The sequence below is a fragment of the Centruroides sculpturatus genome, unplaced genomic scaffold, assembly GCF_000671375.1.
Source record: "Centruroides sculpturatus isolate CEXI.00-Female unplaced genomic scaffold, Cexi_2.0 scaffold104, whole genome shotgun sequence".
NCBI classification, from domain to species: domain Eukaryota; kingdom Metazoa; phylum Arthropoda; class Arachnida; order Scorpiones; family Buthidae; genus Centruroides; species Centruroides sculpturatus.
Window position 1 is genome coordinate 807,912 of NW_019384379.1, and position 23,758 is coordinate 831,669.

The window sequence follows — 23,758 nt, forward strand, 5'->3', positions numbered from 1 at the left end:
CCCCCCTATAAGATATAGATACGTTCCAATTTATTAGGAATCCGATTTCTTACAAGTCGTTCCAATCACAGCCCGACACGTGTCAAGTTTACGGACTACGGCTGATTGAAAGGTTTTCTTCCATAAAATTAATCGATTCTACACTAATTCGACTCAACATTTCCAAAATACGTATATTTTTTCGTAGTTTTATAGGAATCGTAATTATAGGGACCGTAATTATAGGGGGGTCGACTGTACAGTATTTGTAGATTTTTTTACTTGGCGCGTAGTCACTGACGTGACTTTCGATACTTTATAAAGCAAAAGAGTGAGATGATAATTTTTAAAATTTCATTTATATTCTTGTTATCTTAGAAAACTAATTACTTTAATACCATCCATATTAGCAATACAATGAAAATATTAAGACTGCCTACGAAATACCAATTAAATATCTCTCGGATTCGTCCAAAACTTGCAGATTTTCGAACGCTAGATGGCGTTCGTAAAAGATCTGGCAACTTGTTTGGATGACCATTGTAGAAAAGATGGCGGCGAAGTGGTTTCGCGTGTTATCGTCGAAATCATTCAACTTTTTAAACGTTAACGTTAGAAAGTCAGCACACAGTTCGGATATAATCTTATTAGCAAAGAGAAACTATTTAACAGGAAAAGTGTGCATTCTGAACAATATTTATACTCCATGTGTGATAAGTTCTCGAGGGAGAAAGTTTTTAAATTGGCCAACTCCAGAATTTTTACCTTTTACATGGGAAAGAGTAAGGAAAGTCAATCCTATTGATGTGGCTGGTTAGTATTTTTTTTATAAACCATTGCCATTAATATTTAATATATCTATTATTTGAAATTGTAAGATCCATCACATACTTTTAACCTGTTCTAAATACTAAAGTCAGAAAATACTGTCTAAAGCAAAAGATTCTTCCAGATGACAGTAAAGTGTATGCTACTTGCTGATGATGGCCAAATCTGACAGATCCTCCCTCACCTAACTACAAAGCATAAATCTATCTTGATGATACAGATTGCTAGCGTAAATAGTTACGGTCCAACCGATACTTGTCGTGGTATTTGGTCTAATAATGATACTAAAACCCTACAAACAACATATTCTGTGATAGTCGTTTTGAAGTGGTAGAAATTACATCTGAATAGATAAATACTTTTGCAAATACAGGCTATTTATAATGTATAAAGAAATCACAATTATAAAAACTAAAAACAATACTTAAAAATTGTATTTTTAACAAAAATACTTTACTTTCAAAATACAAAACAGAGCAATCCGTGACAAACAACTTCTTTCTAGCAGACTATGTAAAAGGCATTTTTTTGTTTAACTGAAATGATCTGTTATAGCATGTTTTGTATCCTCTCGTCTTCTGATTTTGTTGTCAACAGAAATGACTTGTCAACTCTTAACATTTTGGTCAAAGAAACTGGTAATAAGTTGTTGTTAATGCTGTTTGCTAGCAGCTAAATAAAGTATTCTTTGAGAAACAATATAAAAGAGATGATATAAAATACAGCCAAACAACCAGCATTTGATTTAGCTACATAAAAGCACATCTACAATTTTAGCTTAATTTATTTGTGCATAATGTAAAGCTAATTACAGTTGGCTTCATGAGCTGAAACAAAACATCATAATTTGAAGGTTTATGAAATTTGTTTTTTTGTCATGGAGGAATCAAGCTATGCAAACTAATTAAACAATTCTTCCAAGAGGGGCTTTTCATTTCCTGGCCAACTCGTTTTTTAGTTTTATTTCATTTTTCAAATGCTGACATTGTTGCTATTAATTCATTAATTACTTTTGCACCTGTATATTATTGTTCAACTCTAAACTTAATTAATTAATGATGTCAAGCTTACTCATTGATATCATGCTCACTCATTTACTTTAAAGTAATAGGTGTTTTTTGCAACTTACAATGGGTCTGTCAAAAATCCTTAAATGTTTGAGTAAAGACTAATTAAATGATACCAAAATGTTCATTTTTTTATTAATGACCAGTGACCTTTGCTTGTTAACTGTGCAACATCTTGTCTGTCCAAAGATGTCTTTCATTCCCTAATCAAACTTAGATTTTTGAGGTTGTACTCATTAAACACTTTCTAATAGCTAGAAATATTTGAAGCATTTAAGGATTAAAAATAGACCATCTAGACCAGTGATGGGCAAACTTTTTAAAGAGCGGGCCAAAGGAAAAGAAGAAAACTTTAGGCGGGCCANCTTTGCTTACTGCATGACGCGTCTAGCTCGATTGAGGGTCCCCTTCAACTGAACTACAATAACAGGTATAAGGGATAGGGGGCGCTAAAGTCTAGAATTCGACCTAAGGACTCTTATCCAACCGAACCCACGACTAGAAATTACCGGAACTTAAACTCTATTTTTCGACTTTTGGCCAGCTTTTTGGGATTTGGTCCCACTGTGCGTTGCTCGGGCAAAGAATAACAACAAACATTAAGATTATCAGATTTTTTTATACTTCTAATCCTTCTATTATGTTATATTATAGTATTTGATTTATATAATGACGAATGTTATCTTAAGTAAGGGTTTAAAACACCAAGTGCCCAATGTCACTCATTTTAAAAATTCTTTAAATTGTGTACAGTAGAGAAATAAATAATTTTGAAAATGTGTTAAGTAATTGTTTACCATATCAAGTGAACAATCTAAGATAACTTTTCTAGTTATGTAAATCAAATACAAACATTTAAACGAAAACACTATAAAGAGTTTGGTTAGTTTAGAGTACCATTGTCATGTTCATCGCGATAATCGAATGGTACGAAATGGTACAATTTCAAAAACTGTAGACGTATAAATTTCGACTGTTGTCTATGTCTGCGTGTCTTTCCTCAATCTCGAGAAATGAGTAAGATATATGAATATCGAGAGAGATGTAGAAAGCTTAGGAGCTGGAGAACCAGATTAAGTATATATGATCTTTAGGTTTGGAATGGTTTGTTTGTTTAGTTATGGCAACGCAACACTCGAGCGATCTGCCTAGGGGGATGCTTTCCGGGAGGTCTTTTAAGGGAAACTGACCCCTATTTAGGCGTTACAGACGAAGAGAAAACCCGGAAAACTCCACGTGGCCAGCCCGTCCGAGCGAGGCACGAACCCACGACTCCCAGTGTTCAGGAAACGAAGACCGCTTGGCCACTGGTGAGCGGTTTGGAATGGAGATCACGTTACTTCGATTCAAAACTTTCCCCTGAACGAAGTCAAATAGCAATAGAATCGTGCCGGTCATCTAACAGGAAACGTGTCTGCGGACCCCGCATAGAAGCAGGACTTCAACGCTAGGAAGAAGAAGAGATGAATGTGTGTCTCGAGTTCCATCCACTTCGCAATAATAAAATATTCTGATATTTCCATTTAATAACACGAAAAAATCCCCGACGTGCAAAGAATCTCTAGACCCAAACATGACCGCTTCTCCGAGATAATGGAAAGTCAAACAAATAAAAAAAAACGATGCAATTCTGATTTTATTTGCCGATTTTCCGTTAAATTTTCCTTTAAAAAATATAAAACATAAATAAACTAAAATTTTATTTATTTTTCAAATCTTTATAATGTTTTATACAGTCGACCCCCCTATAAGATATAGATACGTTCCAATTTATTAGGAATCCGATTTCTTACAAGTCGTTCCAATCACAGCCCGACACGTGTCAAGTTTACGGACTACGGCTGATTGAAAGGTTTTCTTCCATAAAATTAATCGATTCTACACTAATCCGACTCAACATTTCCAAAATACGTATATTTTTTCGTAGTTTTATAGGAATCGTAATTATAGGGNAAGTTTTATTCAACGGAACAAAGTACAGGGAAGTTTCGAGAGCCGCACAGAGTATGTCGACGACACTAGATGATTTAAATTACAAAGATCTGTCACAATCTCAAACTTATATATATATATATATTTATGTGTGTATATATATGTATTGATTGACATGACATGAGAATGACATGAATTTCTTTTAGGTGATTTAGATCTGACTTTACCATCACTTGATCCTTCAAATCCTAAACCTGGTTTTCAGCTGTCAGAACAACTTAAAATGTTAGTAGTATTCATATATAATCAAGATTACATGTAAGTTTTTCAATTAGGTTAATCATTTCTTTATTTTTCAGTGCAAATGAAGATGTTAAGAAAATTTTTACTTTGGCTACTGCATCTCAGGTATTAAAAAATTATTATAATTATGAAAGATAAAAGTTTCAATAAAAAATTATTACTAGATATATTGTGGATATATTATTTATTAAAAAATAATTTAATTATTAAATATTTAGCATATAGTAAGTTATTTACTATTATCATATTTACTTGCATATAGGACAAGTGTGACTTTAAACATCAAAATAAAAAAAATTAGATTTATTAATACAATTCTAATTTTATTTCATTTAATCACAAGTAAAATATCAAATGCATGTAAATGCACACATTGTCCCACAAAAATTACTGGCAGTTTAAACTTTAAGGAAAAATCTTGTAAAATTGACAACATAATTTGTTCATGTAAAGCTGAACAATCTGGAACCTTTTTTGCCAGTTCTTAACAGTTGAATCCACTCTCTGTCAATTACACTTACTAGTTTCTCTGAATTCTGAATTCCAAATAATCATCTTTTTCATGTGGGAATGGATTAAAACTTGTATTGTGCTCCCATGTGATTTTGGAATTTCAATCTGGAATTTAATTCAAAAGCTTTGCTTTTCCTATTGCTATTCATCTTTACTCCTGACAATATACAAGAACGATCCAAACAACCCAGATAAAATACTTATGTTTTTAAATGCAGAGCGTAAGCATCCGGTAAAAAATGCAAATACACTGTTCACAAAAATTATTTACAAAAACAAAGAATATTTTGCTCATGCATATAGGATGACCTAGGAATTTAAGGCTGTTAAAAATGAATAAAAACCTCGTCTTATATGTGAGTAATTACAGTATTTAATAATTCATCAAATTCCATCATCACTATTTCAGCTAGTTTTGGACCCATTTTTGAACCCATATTATTGTCATCTTTCTGTAGTATTTATCAATTTGAAAATAATTATTAATAAAATGCAAATTTAATTAATTTGTTAAGCCAATCCTTTAAATTTTTTAAACTACTCTATTAAATCCCAATGTATACTTGGGTACATGTTTTTTACATCTGAGTTTATCATTCTATCAGTTTTCTCCTTTTCAGTTTTGTTTAATTTATTAATTATATTGTCTGCATTTTTTACTGAATATTTTGAATTTTCTATATTCTTTAATTGTTCTTTTAATTATTGTTCAAAGTTATAAAGTATCATGTATTGAAAATCATCTAATAGTCTATATAGTATTCAGTATTTTTGCATTTATAATGTCATTTACGATCTAAGCGACTAATAAAAATCAATATAGTGATTTGTCTACTTTGTAGTTATTGAGTAGGTGTAATTTTTCAAACATTTTTGCTTTTTTCAATAAATGATTTATTAAAAATTACTTCACCCACCACAAAGCTGTTAAGATCATAAATACGAGAAAACAGAATATCTTCCTAAACTTTAAAGTGGTTGGCAAATTGTCTTCGTAACATGATCTTTGAACTTTTACCAAACAAATGCTGTTGTCTTAACTTTAAAACTGTTTATTTTTCATTACTACTATCTATACCATGGTTCTTGTCAGATGAATGAATAACTTTGGAAAAGTTTACAGTTTCTTGGTGCCATTAGCTTAATTCCAACAATAAGACAGAAGTATTAAGACATTAATATGTATGATGATAAATGGTAATTGACAACTTAATCAGATTAGTCTTCTCTAACAGATAATGAATATTGTTTTCACAACCTGCCCCATTCTCCCGTTCCTATTTTAAGCCAGTCTTTATTCGATGCCTATGGTCAAAATTCATCCGTTTGGTGATATTAGTAAGTGAGTTTTTCTGTTTACAGTGAAATAGAGATGGTGTTTGCTTATTTCTCATTATAAGTTTAAATGAGGGTCAACTGAGAAATTCTGAGGATTTGGCTAATGTGGATATGTTTGATCATTATCCTGCTGTTCCCCATTGTGGGCCTGGCTGAATTCACAATTGACAGCATAAAAGATTTTTTTTTTTTTGTTGAGGAAAATTGCTCAAGCTTCCAAAAGTTTCCATTAATGCCAAGCAGGTAAGCTAAAGAGCCAATTAAGCTTCCATTTCTGCAAATTCAACTGCCCAAGGAGAAATTTATCAGAGGCCCTAGCATCGTTAGGAGAGCAGATCTTTGTCATCAGTAAATTATTCTGAGTTTTGAAAGCAGTTATAGTTTACATACCAAAGAAAATGTATCTTGTCTGGTGTAAAAAATATTTGGTATAATAGTCAATCAAAATTTTGAAAAATAATAATTTTACAAACAGAATGAAGTATATATTTACATTTATGAATTAATACATGATGCCAAATTCCAGTTTTCCTGATAATTATAAGACAATTATTATGATTATAAAAAATTCACAAAATATTTGAAGAATACAAAAAATTCTTCATATTTCATTTCTGTTACACCTTGGAAACTTAACAGTCTTACAGTGGACTTGACTTTTCATTGGAAGCTCTCATTCTTCTCAATATATAAAACATTAAAAATTTTTCCTCTGGCCATGGCACAATTATAAATATTTACATATTAATAAAAAAAAATGGCTAGAATGATTTTTTTAATTATTATTATGATTTTATTATGATTATTTACTTTTATGAATAGTCATATCAAAATAGTAAATAATCACAATTGCAGAAAAGTTAAATTTATATATATATATATATATTTATGTGTGTATATATATGTATTGATTGACATGACATGAGAATGACATGAATTTCTTTTAGGTGATTTAGATCTGACTTTACCATCACTTGATCCTTCAAATCCTAAACCTGGTTTTCAGCTGTCAGAACAACTTAAAATGTTAGTAGTATTCATATATAATCAAGATTACATGTAAGTTTTTCAATTAGGTTAATCATTTCTTTATTTTTCAGTGCAAATGAAGATGTTAAGAAAATTTTTACTTTGGCTACTGCATCTCAGGTATTAAAAAATTATTATAATTATGAAAGATAAAAGTTTCAATAAAAAATTATTACTAGATATATTGTGGATATATTATTTATTAAAAAATAATTTAATTATTAAATATTTAGCATATAGTAAGTTATTTACTATTATCATATTTACTTGCATATAGGACAAGTGTGACTTTAAACATCAAAATAAAAAAAATTAGATTTATTAATACAATTCTAATTTTATTTCATTTAATCACAAGTAAAATATCAAATGCATGTAAATGCACACATTGTCCCACAAAAATTACTGGCAGTTTAAACTTTAAGGAAAAATCTTGTAAAATTGACAACATAATTTGTTCATGTAAAGCTGAACAATCTGGAACCTTTTTTGCCAGTTCTTAACAGTTGAATCCACTCTCTGTCAATTACACTTACTAGTTTCTCTGAATTCTGAATTCCAAATAATCATCTTTTTCATGTGGGAATGGATTAAAACTTGTATTGTGCTCCCATGTGATTTTGGAATTTCAATCTGGAATTTAATTCAAAAGCTTTGCTTTTCCTATTGCTATTCATCTTTACTCCTGACAATATACAAGAACGATCCAAACAACCCAGATAAAATACTTATGTTTTTAAATGCAGAGCGTAAGCATCCGGTAAAAAATGCAAATACACTGTTCACAAAAATTATTTACAAAAACAAAGAATATTTTGCTCATGCATATAGGATGACCTAGGAATTTAAGGCTGTTAAAAATGAATAAAAACCTCGTCTTATATGTGAGTAATTACAGTATTTAATAATTCATCAAATTCCATCATCACTATTTCAGCTAGTTTTGGACCCATTTTTGAACCCATATTATTGTCATCTTTCTGTAGTATTTATCAATTTGAAAATAATTATTAATAAAATGCAAATTTAATTAATTTGTTAAGCCAATCCTTTAAATTTTTTAAACTACTCTATTAAATCCCAATGTATACTTGGGTACATGTTTTTTACATCTGAGTTTATCATTCTATCAGTTTTCTCCTTTTCAGTTTTGTTTAATTTATTAATTATATTGTCTGCATTTTTTACTGAATATTTTGAATTTTCTATATTCTTTAATTGTTCTTTTAATTATTGTTCAAAGTTATAAAGTATCATGTATTGAAAATCATCTAATAGTCTATATAGTATTCAGTATTTTTGCATTTATAATGTCATTTACGATCTAAGCGACTAATAAAAATCAATATAGTGATTTGTCTACTTTGTAGTTATTGAGTAGGTGTAATTTTTCAAACATTTTTGCTTTTTTCAATAAATGATTTATTAAAAATTACTTCACCCACCACAAAGCTGTTAAGATCATAAATACGAGAAAACAGAATATCTTCCTAAACTTTAAAGTGGTTAAAGATCATGTTGTCTTCGTAACATGATCTTTGAACTTTTACCAAACAAATGCTGTTGTCTTAACTTTAAAACTGTTTATTTTTCATTACTACTATCTATACCATGGTTCTTGTCAGATGAATGAATAACTTTGGAAAAGTTTACAGTTTCTTGGTGCCATTAGCTTAATTCCAACAATAAGACAGAAGTATTAAGACATTAATATGTATGATGATAAATGGTAATTGACAACTTAATCAGATTAGTCTTCTCTAATAGATAATGAATATTGTTCAGGTTTTACACCGGTCATTCTCCCGTTCCTATTTTAAGCCAGTCTTTATTCGATGCCTATGGTCAAAATTCATCCTCTGAAAGAGTATTTGAACTGATTCTTAGTTTTAGAATATTTCATACATGATTAATTCTTTCAGAATATTGAAGATGGAACTTTGTGTTTTTGTAAGGTAGCTTATGGACGACAGCATCTGTTATTTAATGTCTTCTATTTAGAGTTAAATATAATAGATATCCTATTTGAAGGGTCTGGAGATTGTAAAAATGTCCATTAAGTAGAGGTGTCTGTTAATGGAGGTTTCACTGTATTTACTTTTTACTTTATTTTTGAATTTTATATATATATAAAACCAAACACGTCAAAAATAAACTAAAAAAACCACTGAAAACAAAGGAATAATGCAAGATATGCTTTTACAGTGATAATAAGAGATGACTTAGGTGTACAACAGATGGCATTTAAGCAATGAGAGTATTTTTTCACTGGATGCACAGTTTGAACATAGAAGCATTGTTTGAACTCTGGATTAAATTTCTTTAAAATTTAGCATTCAAACTCTGGAACATTTAAAGTTAAAGTCATTTAAAGTATATATTTGTAAAAATTAATATGTACTGTAGTACATATTAATTTTTACAAATTCATCATGTTTCTAGAAAGTAATCTAGGATTTCTTTTTGTTTTTGGATGAAACATTTAGTATAAAATAATAAAATTGGTTGGCATTAGCCAAGAGTGCAATATTAAATCATTATCAATATTAAGTCAACTTAATTCACTTAACTAAATATAAAAAATTATTTAATATTTTAGAAGGAAATTAACCAATTAATTATGGAAGAATTTTTAAGTAGATGTCAAAGATATGCAACAGATGTTACTTCTCCAGAAGCAAAGAGTGAGTACTAAATTTGTTTAATATTTCAATAATTATTAGAAGTTTTTATTTTTGCTTCATATAAACTAATGTCTAAAAATTAAATAACAAAATAACTGATTTTGAAAAATATATTTAAAGTATATAAAACATCTTCACTACCATTTTATACCACTATAAAAACAGTCTGAATTTCCTTTTGAATTAAAATTATATATTATAATTTTAATATAATTTACTATAAAAGTATATGCTCCAAAAGATAAGATTATTCATCAAAAAATATTCTTGATTATAATTTATAAAAATGAAACCAAATCCTATGGAAGAAGATGTATAAATCATTGCAATTAAAATTTTAAAAAATGTAAGAATTAAGAATTCTAACTTAATATTTTACTTTCATAGAAATTTTGATTTCTACTGTAGTAATTGGCATTACAGTGGAACCTCGGTATACGTCTGCTTTAGAATACGTCCAATTCGGAATACGTCCTGTTTGGATGAAACAAATTTTGCTCTGTATACGACTTTTGTTCGGTATACGACATAAATACACGCCATCAATGAACAAGTAGCACTATCGGTGTACTAGACCAGACTAGATGTTCGCGGTGCAACGGTTTATAACTTTGTTGAATTTCTTCTAACTTTAATTTGTAAATAAAATTCTATTATTTTTTATTAATCATGAATTGCAAAATAGCAAATGAAAAGCAACAGAAATCTAAAAGAATGACTAGAATCACAATGGAACTGATAAAAGAGATTGTTGAGAAATATGAAGGTGGCATGCATGTTCAAGATTTTAACTGTTGCATATCATATTCCGAGAACAACGATATCGACAATCGCTAAAAATAAAATATTAAATCTGCTAACGTTGCGAAAGGGGTTAAATCAATTTCTAAACAGAGATCGAAGACATTAGATCATGTCGAGAAATTGCTTTTGCTTTGGATAACTGAAAAACAGTGTGCTGGCGACAGCGTATCAGAAGCAATTATTTGCGAGAAAGCTAAAAAGATACATGCTGATCTCATGAAAAATCAAGCAGGAACTAGCCAGGAAAGCGAGGTGTTTAAAGCCAGCCATTTTTTTTTACACGAGAACGGATTAATCATTTTTACATTACTTCTTATGGGAAAGGTTGGTTTGGTATACGTCCAATTTGGTATGAGTCCAAGCATTGGGAACGGATTAAGGTCGTATACCGAGGTTCCACTGTACTTTTATACATAATAAAATGTATATGTATATTTTTCCTACAATTTAATTTTGTTTCTGGGTTTATATTTGTGCTTAATTTGATAAATAATATTTTTTTAAATGTATTATATTTTTATCTTTGACTTTTTTATGTTTTCATTTCATTGTATATTTATATTTGTATGAGGCTTGGTTGAAAAGTTTTACCCTAATCAGGAGGGAATGATGCAAGTGAAACAAAAGTCACAGTCACACAATCCATGTCTGGACTTTCCACAATATATATCTATAATTTTTATTTTTCTACTTACAATTATTAACAGACAGTCAACAGAGTGCACTAGTAGGCAAGCTGAAGATTTTATGCAATGAGAATGTTTGGTGCACTGTGTCATCCAATACTGCTTCAAAAAAGAATGTTGGCAAAAGCCATCCATGCCAATATGCAGGCAACACTGCAAGGGTCTGCTCTATCAAGTATACAAATGAAATTTTGGTTAGCTGAATTCAAAGAGATTCCCATTTCATCTCAGTTTGAGGTGTGTTCTGGATGGTCAAGAACAGCAAATGTTGGAATGAATGTCACAAAAGTCTATCATCCTACAGGATTGTTGTATGACATTATTTCATTTCAGATGTGGTGGGAAATCATATGAACATGTGAAATCTGTTATAAGAAAAGTTTCAGAACACTTGGTTCCCACAGACTAACAATTGATCAGAAATGTACTTGAGAAGTGTTGGCACAATCTCATTTGCAGTGGCTGAAAACTAACAAAGAAGACTTCCTGAATTGTCTCATCATCCAAGATGAAACTTATGTGCATAATTTTGGCTCTGAAACAAAGCTACAGTTTTAAAAAAAAGTAGGACAACCCTTCACCTCCAAAGAAATTCCAAACATAACCATTGACTGGCAAGGTTATGGCCTCAATATTTTAGGACAAAAGGAATACTGTTCGTTGATTTTTGAAGAATGGGAGAACAAACAACAGTGACTATTACATGCTACTGTTGAGACAATTGCATGATGAAAAAAAAAATTGGAGAAAATAGGAAAGGAGTCATTTCCATCATGAGGACACACTCAATTTCATGGCACACCAGACCCTCCAGACAATTGAAACAGAACATCCACTGTATTACCTGATGTGGCACCATCCAATTTCCATATTTTCCCAGCAGTGAAAAGGCATTTGAAATAAGAACATTTTCTTGATGATGATGATGTGATGAGAATTATACAGAAATGGTGTGACACACTGGATGAGTTTTTTGCAAGGCTGGAGTGCTGATGAGACAAATGCATCACACTTCATGGAGAGACTATGTAGAGTAGTCCTGCAGTTACAAGTATTTCTTGGATAGCCTGGAAACTTTTCGTCCAACCTGGTATATTAATTAATTAATGCATTTCAAGTTTGCAGTTTTGAGAGTAATAAATTTTATTTATTTTAATTTTTTTTCAAACAATTTCAAATGCTAATATTGAAAAATAATATAAACTATAAATATTATAAAACTTCTCAGAGTATTATTTATTTCTAAATAAATATTAAATTAACACAAGAAAGATGTCTTCTTAAATATTCATAAATCAAATGTAAGAATATTTTTTAAAAGTTGTTACTAGTGTGAATATTTTTAATAAATGAACTTCTTATTTGGTTCATAAATTACATTTCTTACACTATTCAAAGAATATAATAGAAAATGCAAGTTCTTGTTACCCTAACATAAGTACTAATAAAGTTCTTCCACCTTTAATTATTACTAAGTACATAATTATTAATACAGTAGTAAGTATTAAGTAACGTGTAAAGTTAATAAAATTATTTATATATATAAGATTTATGTAACAATAATTATGTTATTGTTAGAAATGATTTATTTATGCTTTATGTCATGCTTTATGTAATTTATATTATAGAATCTTATACTGTACAATATCAAATATATTATAATTATTTTTGCTAATGACTCATGCTTGAAACTTTAAAGAAGGAAAATAAATTCTTTGTATTTATATTATTTATTTATATATAAGTAAATATTAAAATAAAAATTTATGTATAAATATAAATTTTTATTTTAATTTGTTAACAGTAGATGGAAATTTGAATTTTGTTTAGTAATACATTTAAATTTTTTCTCAGTTGCTTTATTAACAGTACGAGTAAGAATATTGGCAAGAACCTTTAAAGAGCATCCCAGAGTAAGCAGAATTTGTAAATTTTTTAACTGCTAAAATGATTTTTGTTACTTAAATGTTTTCATAATTACTTCAATAATTACAAAAATAATTAATTTCATAATTTTTAGTATAAACCGCATTGGTACAATCATTAAAATCTGTTCTACAACAAATTTCTGTTTGTTTCTTTAGTAAAATATGCACATACCTTTTCTACATGTTACAGTTTAAAACAAAATGAAAAGTTAATATTTTAAAAAAGAATAATAACTATACAATTAATTTAAAATGTAGTATTTAAAAACTCGCACAAATATGTATAAAGCAGGGATGGAAGTCAGTGGAAAAATATGCGAATCCTGACTTGGTATGTTTTTAAATTGACTTCAACTCCATCCCTGGTACAAAATTTTGCATTCAAAATTATAAATTTATTACATAAATTTTATTTTATTTATTTATTTATTTATTTTTGATAAATTTAACTTATGTGAGCAATATACTTTTGAAAACTATAAAATGAAGACCTATAAAATATATTATTAAAGTGTGAAAACCTGAAGGGCCCTGGGCCTACTTTAATTATTTTTATTAATAATGTTAAAATATCGACACAAAATATTAGTTCATTTTTGTGAAAAACTAGTGTTTTGAACGTGGGAAAAGATAGATAACAGATGGTACTTCCTTTAAGGGAAGTCCGTACATCCTCTGTTTTTCCCTTATCCGTTAAAAATCTCACTCAGATGGGAACTATCTACCCCTCTTTGATTCCCCTTTTCATCTGTTCACATGAATGAATTTCAAGCAGATGATTGGTCGAAAATCTGAAGATATAAGGGAAATTAGCCCGAATTCGAGGAGTTCAGCGACGGAGTTCTTCGACAGATCTGAGGCGTCAAACTCCACACAGTTTTCCTCATGATGACCAACGCCCTTAAACGAGTCCCATAGACTAAGTCCCGAGTCTGAACTTAGTAAATATACTTTTATATTTGTGCACATATTGATCTCCCATCGAAGAAGTATATGAACTTATCTACAAGGTGTCCCTTACCTACCGAATAAGAAGACGAACGTCAACTAAACCCAGGTTGTATGTTTTATAACGTTTTTGTGAGCTCTCTCTCTCGATCGCGCATTCGGTATAATAGAAGTATAGCTATCTCTCGATTTGCATGTTAATTGTGGAAATTCTTTCTCTCGTTCATTGAGATTTTTGTATGATTTATTTTCTTGTTATATTAAATTTATTATTTCGTTTTTAATTGGGATGTTTCTTTATTCTGTGACGAATCAGATCTCATACGCGTGTTTGTCCACGGAATTTAATTGACAAACTGATGTCAATCCTGACGAGCATCTGAACTTCGCAGTTCAGATCAATTTTGATAACGCTCTCCTATTAAAGTTAGAGAATTGGTCTTACCGACTAGTGCCCGTAAGTGGCGTAGATTGAGATCTACGTCCTTGGCTACTCTCACAAAAGTGATTAAAATGTAATTTGTCTTTAAACTGTTCCTGTTTATAATAATAAATCAACAAGTACCCTCCACTTGCTCATGAAATAAGACAACTGTGGAGTTAGGATAGGGTGCTTATTGTGCCTATTGTCCTCTCTTCCTTTGGTCTACACTATGCAAAGTCCAGAAATGTTAAACCTCAACAATAACATACACATGATACTACAGAAAACTACAATATTGAACGTCACATTGTTAGGAAGTTATTAGATATGGACATATACCAATAACACAGAAGCTGAATGTTACGCTTGTTTATGTAGCTATGCTTTGACTTTAGTCTGTCATGGCACTTGCACTGATATCAACTGAGTGAGACATTTGCAACATAATAATAATAATAATAATAATGTTGGTTTATTTATAAACAATTTATAGAGTTTTTCAGGACAGATATGTCTAAATTAATACAGTGGATCTCAACCTGTGTTTTGCAAACTTGCTGAGTGTTCCACAAAAAAACAAAAATATTTTAAAGTTTTTATTGCAAATTTATTCCAACATATTACTTTATTCATAGACGATTTCATATTTGCTAATGCTTTATATAATAACAGGTATATAAATGGTGTTGTGCAACTTCAGAAAGGTTGAGAACTACTGGTGTAATGCAATAAAAATAATTAAAATTAACTAATATGATTAATTTTAATTATTTCCACTTTGTTAGATATATTTTAATTGAAAAACATCAGGATCATTTTAGGAAATAAAGGAGAGATTATTATATTAATTTTTATGTAAATTGCTTTTGTTTAGCTAATGCTTGGAAGCAAACTAATTATTACATGTACTAGTTATCTGTTTTTAATTATAGCACAGTTGTGATTTACCTGCAAGATTGTCTGCAAATTAAAACCAATTGTTGCATAGAAATACATTAAAATTGGGAGATAATTTTATAAATGCATAAATAATCACTAACATAACAAATTTTCTGTTTGTTTGATTTAGATAAGTTAAATTTAAGAGGAATTTATTTATAATTATCATAAATAAGAAATAGTTAAATCATATTTGTGAATTAAATTTACAATTGAAATAAATTTACATATAATAATATGAAGAAATTACTTTCAGTTGAATTACTTGTATAGTATAGAATGCATTTAGTTGCCACTTGGTTATGAATATTTGAATATTGATTAATTCATTTTACAAACACAAAATTAAAGTATAAAATATCTTAATTTCATAAAATTTTTATATTTAAACATATGTATTTTTATTTCATTAATGATTTAAATATTTTGTTTCAGAATAAAAAAGCTAAAGTCAGTCTGTTTCATTGCATTGACAAACGTAACATGCTGCTGAGACTATTGAGGCAGTGGGACTATAGACGTTTCGAATGGTTACTTCACGAGTTAAAGATTACTTACAGAGAACCTAAAGATGGAAAGCAAGAGAAAATATCTAGAAAAGGCGAGCTTCGGAGACTAACTCGCGAACATTGCGAGAAAGTAAAAAATGAGAAATTGCAAAAATATCACGAGAAATTAAAAGAACAACAAGAAGCATTCTTAAAAGAAAAAGAAGATACATTGAAGTGGATTGCAGAAGAAGAGAAAAGTCTTGGTTTAATTGAAACTAAAAGTTAGATTATTAAAACGTATTAATAAAAAATGTATATAGCAATATGTTATTAAAATATCTTTATTGTTGCTGTCATTTTGGAAATTTCTTATAAGATAAAATTTTAATGTTTGCAGCTAAAGTATGCATTAGTATTAAAATTTTTATTAGAATATTTGAATAATTGCAAAATTTCTGAAATTTATTGTGATGATAAATCTTAACACACAATACATTGTATTAGTGAAGAAAAGTAGGAATATCCAGAATTTATTTTAGAATATTAAGTGTTTATGCTATCTCACACAATTGTTCTGTTGGGTTTTTCACACTAATAAATTCTTAGTAAATTGTGTCAATCAGTAATATATACATTTAAATTACATTATGTTAAAGTGTATTTTATTGATTAATAAATTCCTCAGTGTAATGAGCCCTACAGAACGATTGTATGTGATAGCAAATAATGTAATACTAAAATTCAAATGTGTCCAAAGTTCAATTTCTGCAATTTCACTACAAAATTCTAAAATAACTATTATTATTAGTGCTTCTTGCCTTTTAATTTTTTTTTTTAATTAAAAGGCAAGAAGCACTAATAATAATAGTTATTTTAGAATTTTGTAGTGAAATTGCAGAAATTGAACTTTGGACACATTTGAATTTTAGTATATTTTATGATGATAAATCAAAATTCATTCAGATGCTTCCATCAAATTATATTTTTTATGTGGCACAATTTGTTTCATTGAAACAAACTGTTTAAAATTATGCAAATGATAGTATATATTTTTTTCTAATATTTGGGGTGCTTCTGGAAATGATAGTATATATTTTTAGAGGTTTTTACCTAAACTTAGTTTGTGCACTTCTCAAAGTACAAAAACCCCACCACTGAATCCACAAATTCTTTAAGTATTTTTAAAAATTTTTTGTTTTTTATTCATTCAATTATGAATTAAAAGCATTAATTTTTCTTGACACTTCAAGCAGGAATAAATGATATATTACTACTAACATTTATATAATCATTGGAATTTTACATATCTGCTTATTGTTCCAAATTGTGTTTAATATAATAGGAATACTCTTTCTATTATTGAAAAGCTAAAATTGTTATTTATGGTTCCATACCCAAGATGTGTGTGTTAACAAAATATATTGTTTAGCAATACATTGTTATAAGCTGTTTTTTTTAAATGTCTACATTCTATCCTTTATTCACTCACATCAGCTGTATGGATATTTTTTTTTTTTGTTTTAACAAATATTTATTAATTTCTGAAACATTACTCAAGAAAATAACAACTTTAGAACAATTGGAATGTTTATTTTGATGACAAATCGTCTCTATGTTAAATCAGAGTTGAATAACATCTTAACAATTATACAATTAAGATATTAACTGTACTTTTTCCCTCAAAAAATACAAACTGTTTAGAAATTGGATTTCTTCAATATTATAAATTATAACAAAATTTACAACTGAGTCATACTTTCAATTATTTACAGAATAAACAGTATCAATACTTTGCATACAGTGATTAATGAGAATTGAAAATTAGAAAAAAAAAAACAATATAAAAGGTAGAAAACTGAGGTAAAGTAAAATTAGAGCATTCATTAACACTTCAAATTTCAAACACTACTATTTGGGTTTTTACTAGACCTCTAAGATGATAAATCCACTGATGTTAGACTTTGAGGTCCAAAAGTATTAGAGAATTCATATAGAATTCTTCTTTGACTCCAATACAGCAATGTTTTTGTGTGTTAGTGAAAGTGTAACAATGCAGAATTTTTATAATCACAATTATGTGGAATGAATTAATTAAAACTGGAGGAACAGCATTATTGGAACTAGCAGCAAATACAAATGATTTAAACAACACACCAATGTCTGCTATTCGTTTACATTTCAAAACGTCCTCATAAAAATTCAAATTACACAAAATAAAATTTGTTTTTGAAAAATCTATAACATTCCAAATACCAAACTTCATTTTACGTTATCCACACAGACAAAAATAAGTAACACAAATTATGTATTAAGTAAATTATTTAAAAAAATCATATTGCAAAGTGTTTTTCTCTAAAATTCATCTATAAAAAGTCAGTGAATAAGTGTATTTTGGTAACTATAAATGATGACAGATATGGATTTGACTATTAATTGGACTTCTGAAAGCAATTACAGTACAATCTCGTTTTAGAAGATTGCAGAACAATGGACAATGGATTTTCCCAGGTCTCACCAAATCAATGTAATTTTACCTCCTATTAGTGGATCCATAACTCAGAATAAAGGATTTTTCTAGCCCCATCTATTGAAAACTCTTTTTTTTTTTTCTAATATTTGGGGTGCTCCTGGGAATTTGATGATGTACAGAGTCAGCAGACTGAGAAGGACAGAGTAGTAAACATTCTGATGCTGGTCCGAAATTTAGTGATGCCATCAAGTCTTTCCAATTCATGAAGACCTTTCTGATGAGCTTCAGCACAAACAGGCTGTATGTGACATTACTAATATCAAGAAGTTGTATTCAATAGGCAGAAAAGCAGCATCAAAATACACCAACACAGATGCATTTTTTTTAACAAAATTGTGATGTCAAATGAAGTGTTAATTAAAATATGTACAGTAGAGCATCGTTTATCCGAATTAATTGGGGACTGGGGTTGTTCGGATAATCGATTATGTACGAAAAAATATACTAATCTATCCCACCATTGAAAATTTTGTGTCGCTTTGCATTGAATTTTCGTCAATGTTAAGCCTAATGAAAACTTTTTAAAATAATCGTGGTTATTGTATCGTTAAAAATTATTATTTTATTTTGTACAAACAAAATAAATTTATTGAAATATATAAAAACCAAAAAAAAAATATACTTTAGAAGTTGATCTAGTATCAAAAATGTTTGATTCAGCATTACACACAATCCTCAGAAAAACACCACACAAAAGTGCCAGTGCTGCTAGCTAAAACACACACACACCAACAAAAAAAATATTGTAGCAGCCCAAGATATAGCCAAAGATTGCAATGCCACAGCACTAGCGAAAATTTAAATTTGTCGACGAATGCTTTCGGATAACAGACGCTCTACTATAATTTACTTGTGCTTACAGTATATACAGTTTCTGCCAGCTTTGTTGTACATTCTTATGGCATAATATATGATCTTGTAACATACATGTTTCTATGGGGTAAAGAATAGAGATCTGAATAACAGGTATTTTTTATATATAGGAGGTTGAATAACATATTTTCCTGGGTGTGTGGGAAATCTATTTGCAATATAACAGATTCTCAGCAGCATGAGCAATCAGTTAAAACGAGATTCTACCATATAAACATTCTATTACAAAACTGCATCATTTAATTAATATTAAACATTTCACCTTTTAGACATAACCTGGCAAGAAATTGCTGTGCTGGACAGTAGAGTAATTCCCACGGATTTGATGAGGTATGAAGTTTATTGTCTGTAGGAAGTTTAGTAAGAGGTACTTGAGGTGAAACAGGAATGATTTTAATAGGATTGGAAATAGAAATATCACTGGAATTGAAATTCGAAGATGAGGAATGTAATACTGATTCTTTGTCGTCGTCGTCATCAATGCCTTCATTTTTATGGGACACTTTGTCATCTGAGGTAATCTGAGAATTGTCATTCCAACTACTTTGTATTTCTAAGTCTTCTTCGCCTGTTGAATCTTCAATAGTTTTAATGGTAGTTTCTAAATTAGACTGCAAAATTATTTTGTTTTTTAACGTATTTGGTTCAGATTCCGAAGATAAATTTTCTTTATCACTCTCTGTAGGAGATTCTGTTATTTTGTCCATTGAATCAAAAAACACTGGCTGTGCACTCTCTGTTATGTTGTCATCTCTTTCTAAATTTATAGGATTGTCTGTTTTTGGTGGAAAAATGTTATATCCTTTTCCGTATCCATTTTCAATTGTAGAGTGTTTTTTCTGGCTTTTCTGAAAGATGTTTAAGAAATTGTCTTTTTCCGAAATTTCCAAGATCGATAATAAATCTAAACTGTCTTGAAAATTTTGTTGCAATGTATCCTGTTCTTTCTTTTCTGCACTACAACAGTAAACTGCAGCAGTATCTATTGGGTGCCCTTCAGTGTTGAATATATAGCTGCCCGTACCGATAATGCATTCTCCACCCGCAGTCTTAATGACTTCACCACAGCTGCCGTTCGAATGAATAAAATTTGATGGATCAAAGAGCAAATATAAATATTTTGTGGTTTCTGCTAGGAAAAAAGATTCCATTCTGTCTTCTACTCGATGATCTTGGACATTTTTTATCTAAGAAAAAATAATAAAAAATTCAATTAAATGATGATTACTTTATTTACATAAAAACTAGCTAAAATATTTTTTGATGTACACAGTTTGTTTACTTTGTTTTGTGCATAAAGATTAAAAATATTAAATAATTTTAGCATTTTAAAGGGACTGACATAAAATATTTAAATTTAATCTACATTGGATATTGATGGTTGACTAAGACAGTAAGATTTTTCTATACATTAATCAAATGTATTTTGATTGCTTGTTGCAACAGTTTTACATCATTTATCCAATTTGGCACTGATTTTACCACATCTCTTAGAAAGAGTTAGTTAGACCCTCTTAGTGCCCCCCACAATGAGGATATGTTGGGTGGGAGTGATGGGGCACAACATATCAAGGACACTGCCCATGAAAAACTTCCAGGAGTTTTTTCTGGATTTGATTTCAGGTTCCTAGCATAGCAGGCTTTGTCTTGATCAGCCAAACATCAGTTTTTGAGGCTCTTCATTTTAGAAGAGTCAAAATTGGAAGGAGATACTTGTGAAGTATATCATCATTTACTTATCAGGTCCACTTAGAAGATGAAAATAAATCAAATTCAATGCAACCAAGCAAATATAATTTAATTAGTTGACAGGAAAGTTTTCTACAGATCTTTACAGAATCTCTAGAAAACTTTTTCCACTTGGCTCATGAGATTTAGCCTAGAATTTTATAGCACAAAAACAAACATGGCATGTAGTCATCATTCACACACACACTCTTATTCTGAATTGTTGGAGTTATTCAAAAGAGTGAAAAACGAAAATATTGCTTAGTTTAATTATGAAATTTGAATTAGAAAATGAGATTTTAATTTTTGAGATTCAGGATTACTAGAATGAGTACATGTAATTTTTTTTTTCCTTTCTTTTTTATAAATTGAATTATGACTTTTCTTTTTTTATGCCAGCAGTAAGTGATCCATATACTTTGACAAGTGATATGGATGTTGGCAGAAGCATTTAGATACTACAGGAGCTTATTTAAAGTTACATGGTGTAAGTTTATGTGTATTGTGTAATAAAACCAGTACCAAAAGTTTGGTTCACTTTGACTCTACCATACAAGTCTGATCATAAATTGTGATAGTTACAAACTGAAAATAATTTGCAGGGATCACACTGCCTGCCACAAAATTTGCAATTTTGAAAATTATATTTATCTCTCAATTGAAGAGATGAATATCCAGAGAACAATGTGGGGAAAAAAGTTACTCAGTGACATTTTAATCTGTTATTTTAAACATTATTTTCATAAATCTTGTAAACACTTAGTACTTACAGTTGCATATCCACAATCTGTTCTGGCACTATGCTGGATAGATTTAAGTATGTCAACTCCAACTTCTAACAAATGAGGATCTCTTGTGGCTCGATAAAGATACATAACACTTTCTATTAGTTCTGTTAAAAAATAAAAACATTTTATTAATTTTATATTTCAACTTAAATTATTGAAAGAGTAGTTATACAATTATAAAAAACAATTCATTATTTTATTGATGTATCAGAACAATATAAATCTTCTTCAGAAGTGATTTAAGATGTTTTTATTTGTCATTTGAATTCTACAACATGCAAATACATGTGGCCATAATCAGTTTCTCTATTCGGAGCATTCCATACTGTAACTGTGACCGTAGGGTCGGTGTCTCGTTGAAAACACGTCAGGAGACCTAAATCTGACACCACCGAGTCTCTGGGGGACTCGGTAATCGCGACGTTACGTCATGCGAGCGGTAGCGTGTGAGTGCTTGGATTCGGAGTAGAGGTGAGGAGAGAGACGAGGAAGTAATTTACTCGGATTCCATGGTTGCTAACAAATAACAATTTTAATAAAAACTAACGAAAATACAGATATATTCTATTTCTATCATAGCCCCCTAATTATACTATTCCGTTCGAGAGAGAGAGTTTACACGCGAATCGCGGGTTGATAAATACCTTGCTTCTGGGTCGAAGGATCTGTGGTCACGCCAATGATGATATGCCGATGGAAAGTTCAATCTACTGGTTCTGGATCTTGTCTGTTCACTGGGGTGGAGGCACGGAGGTGTGGAGATGTTATCCTTAAACAGGCACGATCTTTCTCTCTCGGGTTTGATCCTGGATCACTATTTTAAATCGGGAGGACAACTTTGTTGAGCGGACTTTTTGAAGACGACTTTTTTAGAGGGACTTCGGATGACGACTGATCTCGGGGTCTTTTTCCTTTTCTCTTGTTATTCCTCTTGGGTTTTTCCATGAGGTCAGGTGGTTGCCGTTAACGGTCTGGCGTCCAATATAGGCACTCCATCGAAAGTTCCGGGTGACACATTGCTGACTAGCTGGATCCGCCTCAACAAGGAACAAACTCCGTGGGAAATAATTTTTATGGCTTTTAGCCTAACTCTCGATTTTAACTGATTAAAGTTCCAATAATTAAAATTTAAAATAACACTTTATTGTGGGTCTGTTCGTCCCTCACATAACCGATAAATGGATTGACACTAAAATTTGTATACAGACTATGCAAAAGAAATTTAGTTTTAAAACTTCTGCTAGGGTGTGCTTTACAAGAAAATACATGAAAAAAAAAAAAACAAATAATGAAGACCAACCTTTAAGTGACATTTTAATCTGTTATTTTAAACATTATGAACATATCAGTGAAAAGAATGATATGGATCTGAATTCATGTAATTTCTGATTGTGGAACCATTTAAGGAATCATGGAAATGTTGCAAATTTGGTAGACTTAAACGATCATATTACATTGCGTATGTGAAGCATCACAGGTTGTGACCAGCTATAGAACATGCTGTTCATTGCCTTCAAATTTTATTTCTGAACAATAATAGGACAAACATTTAGTAACATTCCTTACATCAGTAAACAACATCTACAGAAGAATGTCCTTTGCGGAACAAATAAATGCATTTTTTGTTTTTTTGATTTTTCTATAGAGTCCCTAAAGAAACTTTTAAACTAATTATTATTATTATTTTTTTGAAAATCCTTTTCCACATCCTTTGCATAGTCTGTATACAAATTTTTATATTAGTCGGCTTAATGATTATAGCTACAGAGTGCTCTGAATATGGAACTTTAATTAAAATCATTCTATATATTGTGAAAACCAATTTTGGAAACCTTAATAAGAATTTATGCAAATTATTGTTAATTTATCATTTGCAGAAATATATCTATATATCACTTTTCTGCCAAAACTACACATCGCACGTGAATGGTGTTTGTATGTGGTAG

General features: G+C 29.9%; 2 protein-coding genes across 3 annotated transcripts in view; one reads left to right on the forward strand and one right to left on the reverse strand.

Annotated features, from left to right (window-relative positions):
- Nucleotides 1–495: 495 nt before the first annotated feature.
- LOC111617847 (28S ribosomal protein S15, mitochondrial-like) lies at nt 496–16,251 on the forward strand. The gene is made up of 6 exons (XM_023359165.1): nt 496–792; nt 4,013–4,091; nt 4,166–4,214; nt 9,589–9,673; nt 13,018–13,076; nt 15,838–16,251. The coding sequence occupies exons 1-6, from the start codon at nt 513–515 to the stop codon at nt 16,177–16,179; spliced, it is 894 nt and encodes a 297-aa protein (XP_023214933.1). The 5' UTR covers nt 496–512; the 3' UTR covers nt 16,180–16,251.
- Nucleotides 16,252–19,181: 2,930 nt separating this feature from the next.
- LOC111617848 (ER degradation-enhancing alpha-mannosidase-like protein 2) overlaps nt 19,182–23,758 on the reverse strand; it is a 17,852-nt gene continuing 13,275 nt past the window's right edge. For both annotated transcript variants that reach the window (XM_023359166.1, XM_023359168.1), the window contains exons 8-9: nt 21,795–21,916; nt 19,182–20,483 (exon numbers count right to left, since the gene is read on the reverse strand). In XM_023359166.1, the coding sequence (XP_023214934.1) occupies nt 19,536–20,483; nt 21,795–21,916 (1,070 nt within the window). In that variant the 3' untranslated portion in view covers nt 19,182–19,535. The remainder of the gene's footprint in view (nt 20,484–21,794; nt 21,917–23,758) is intronic.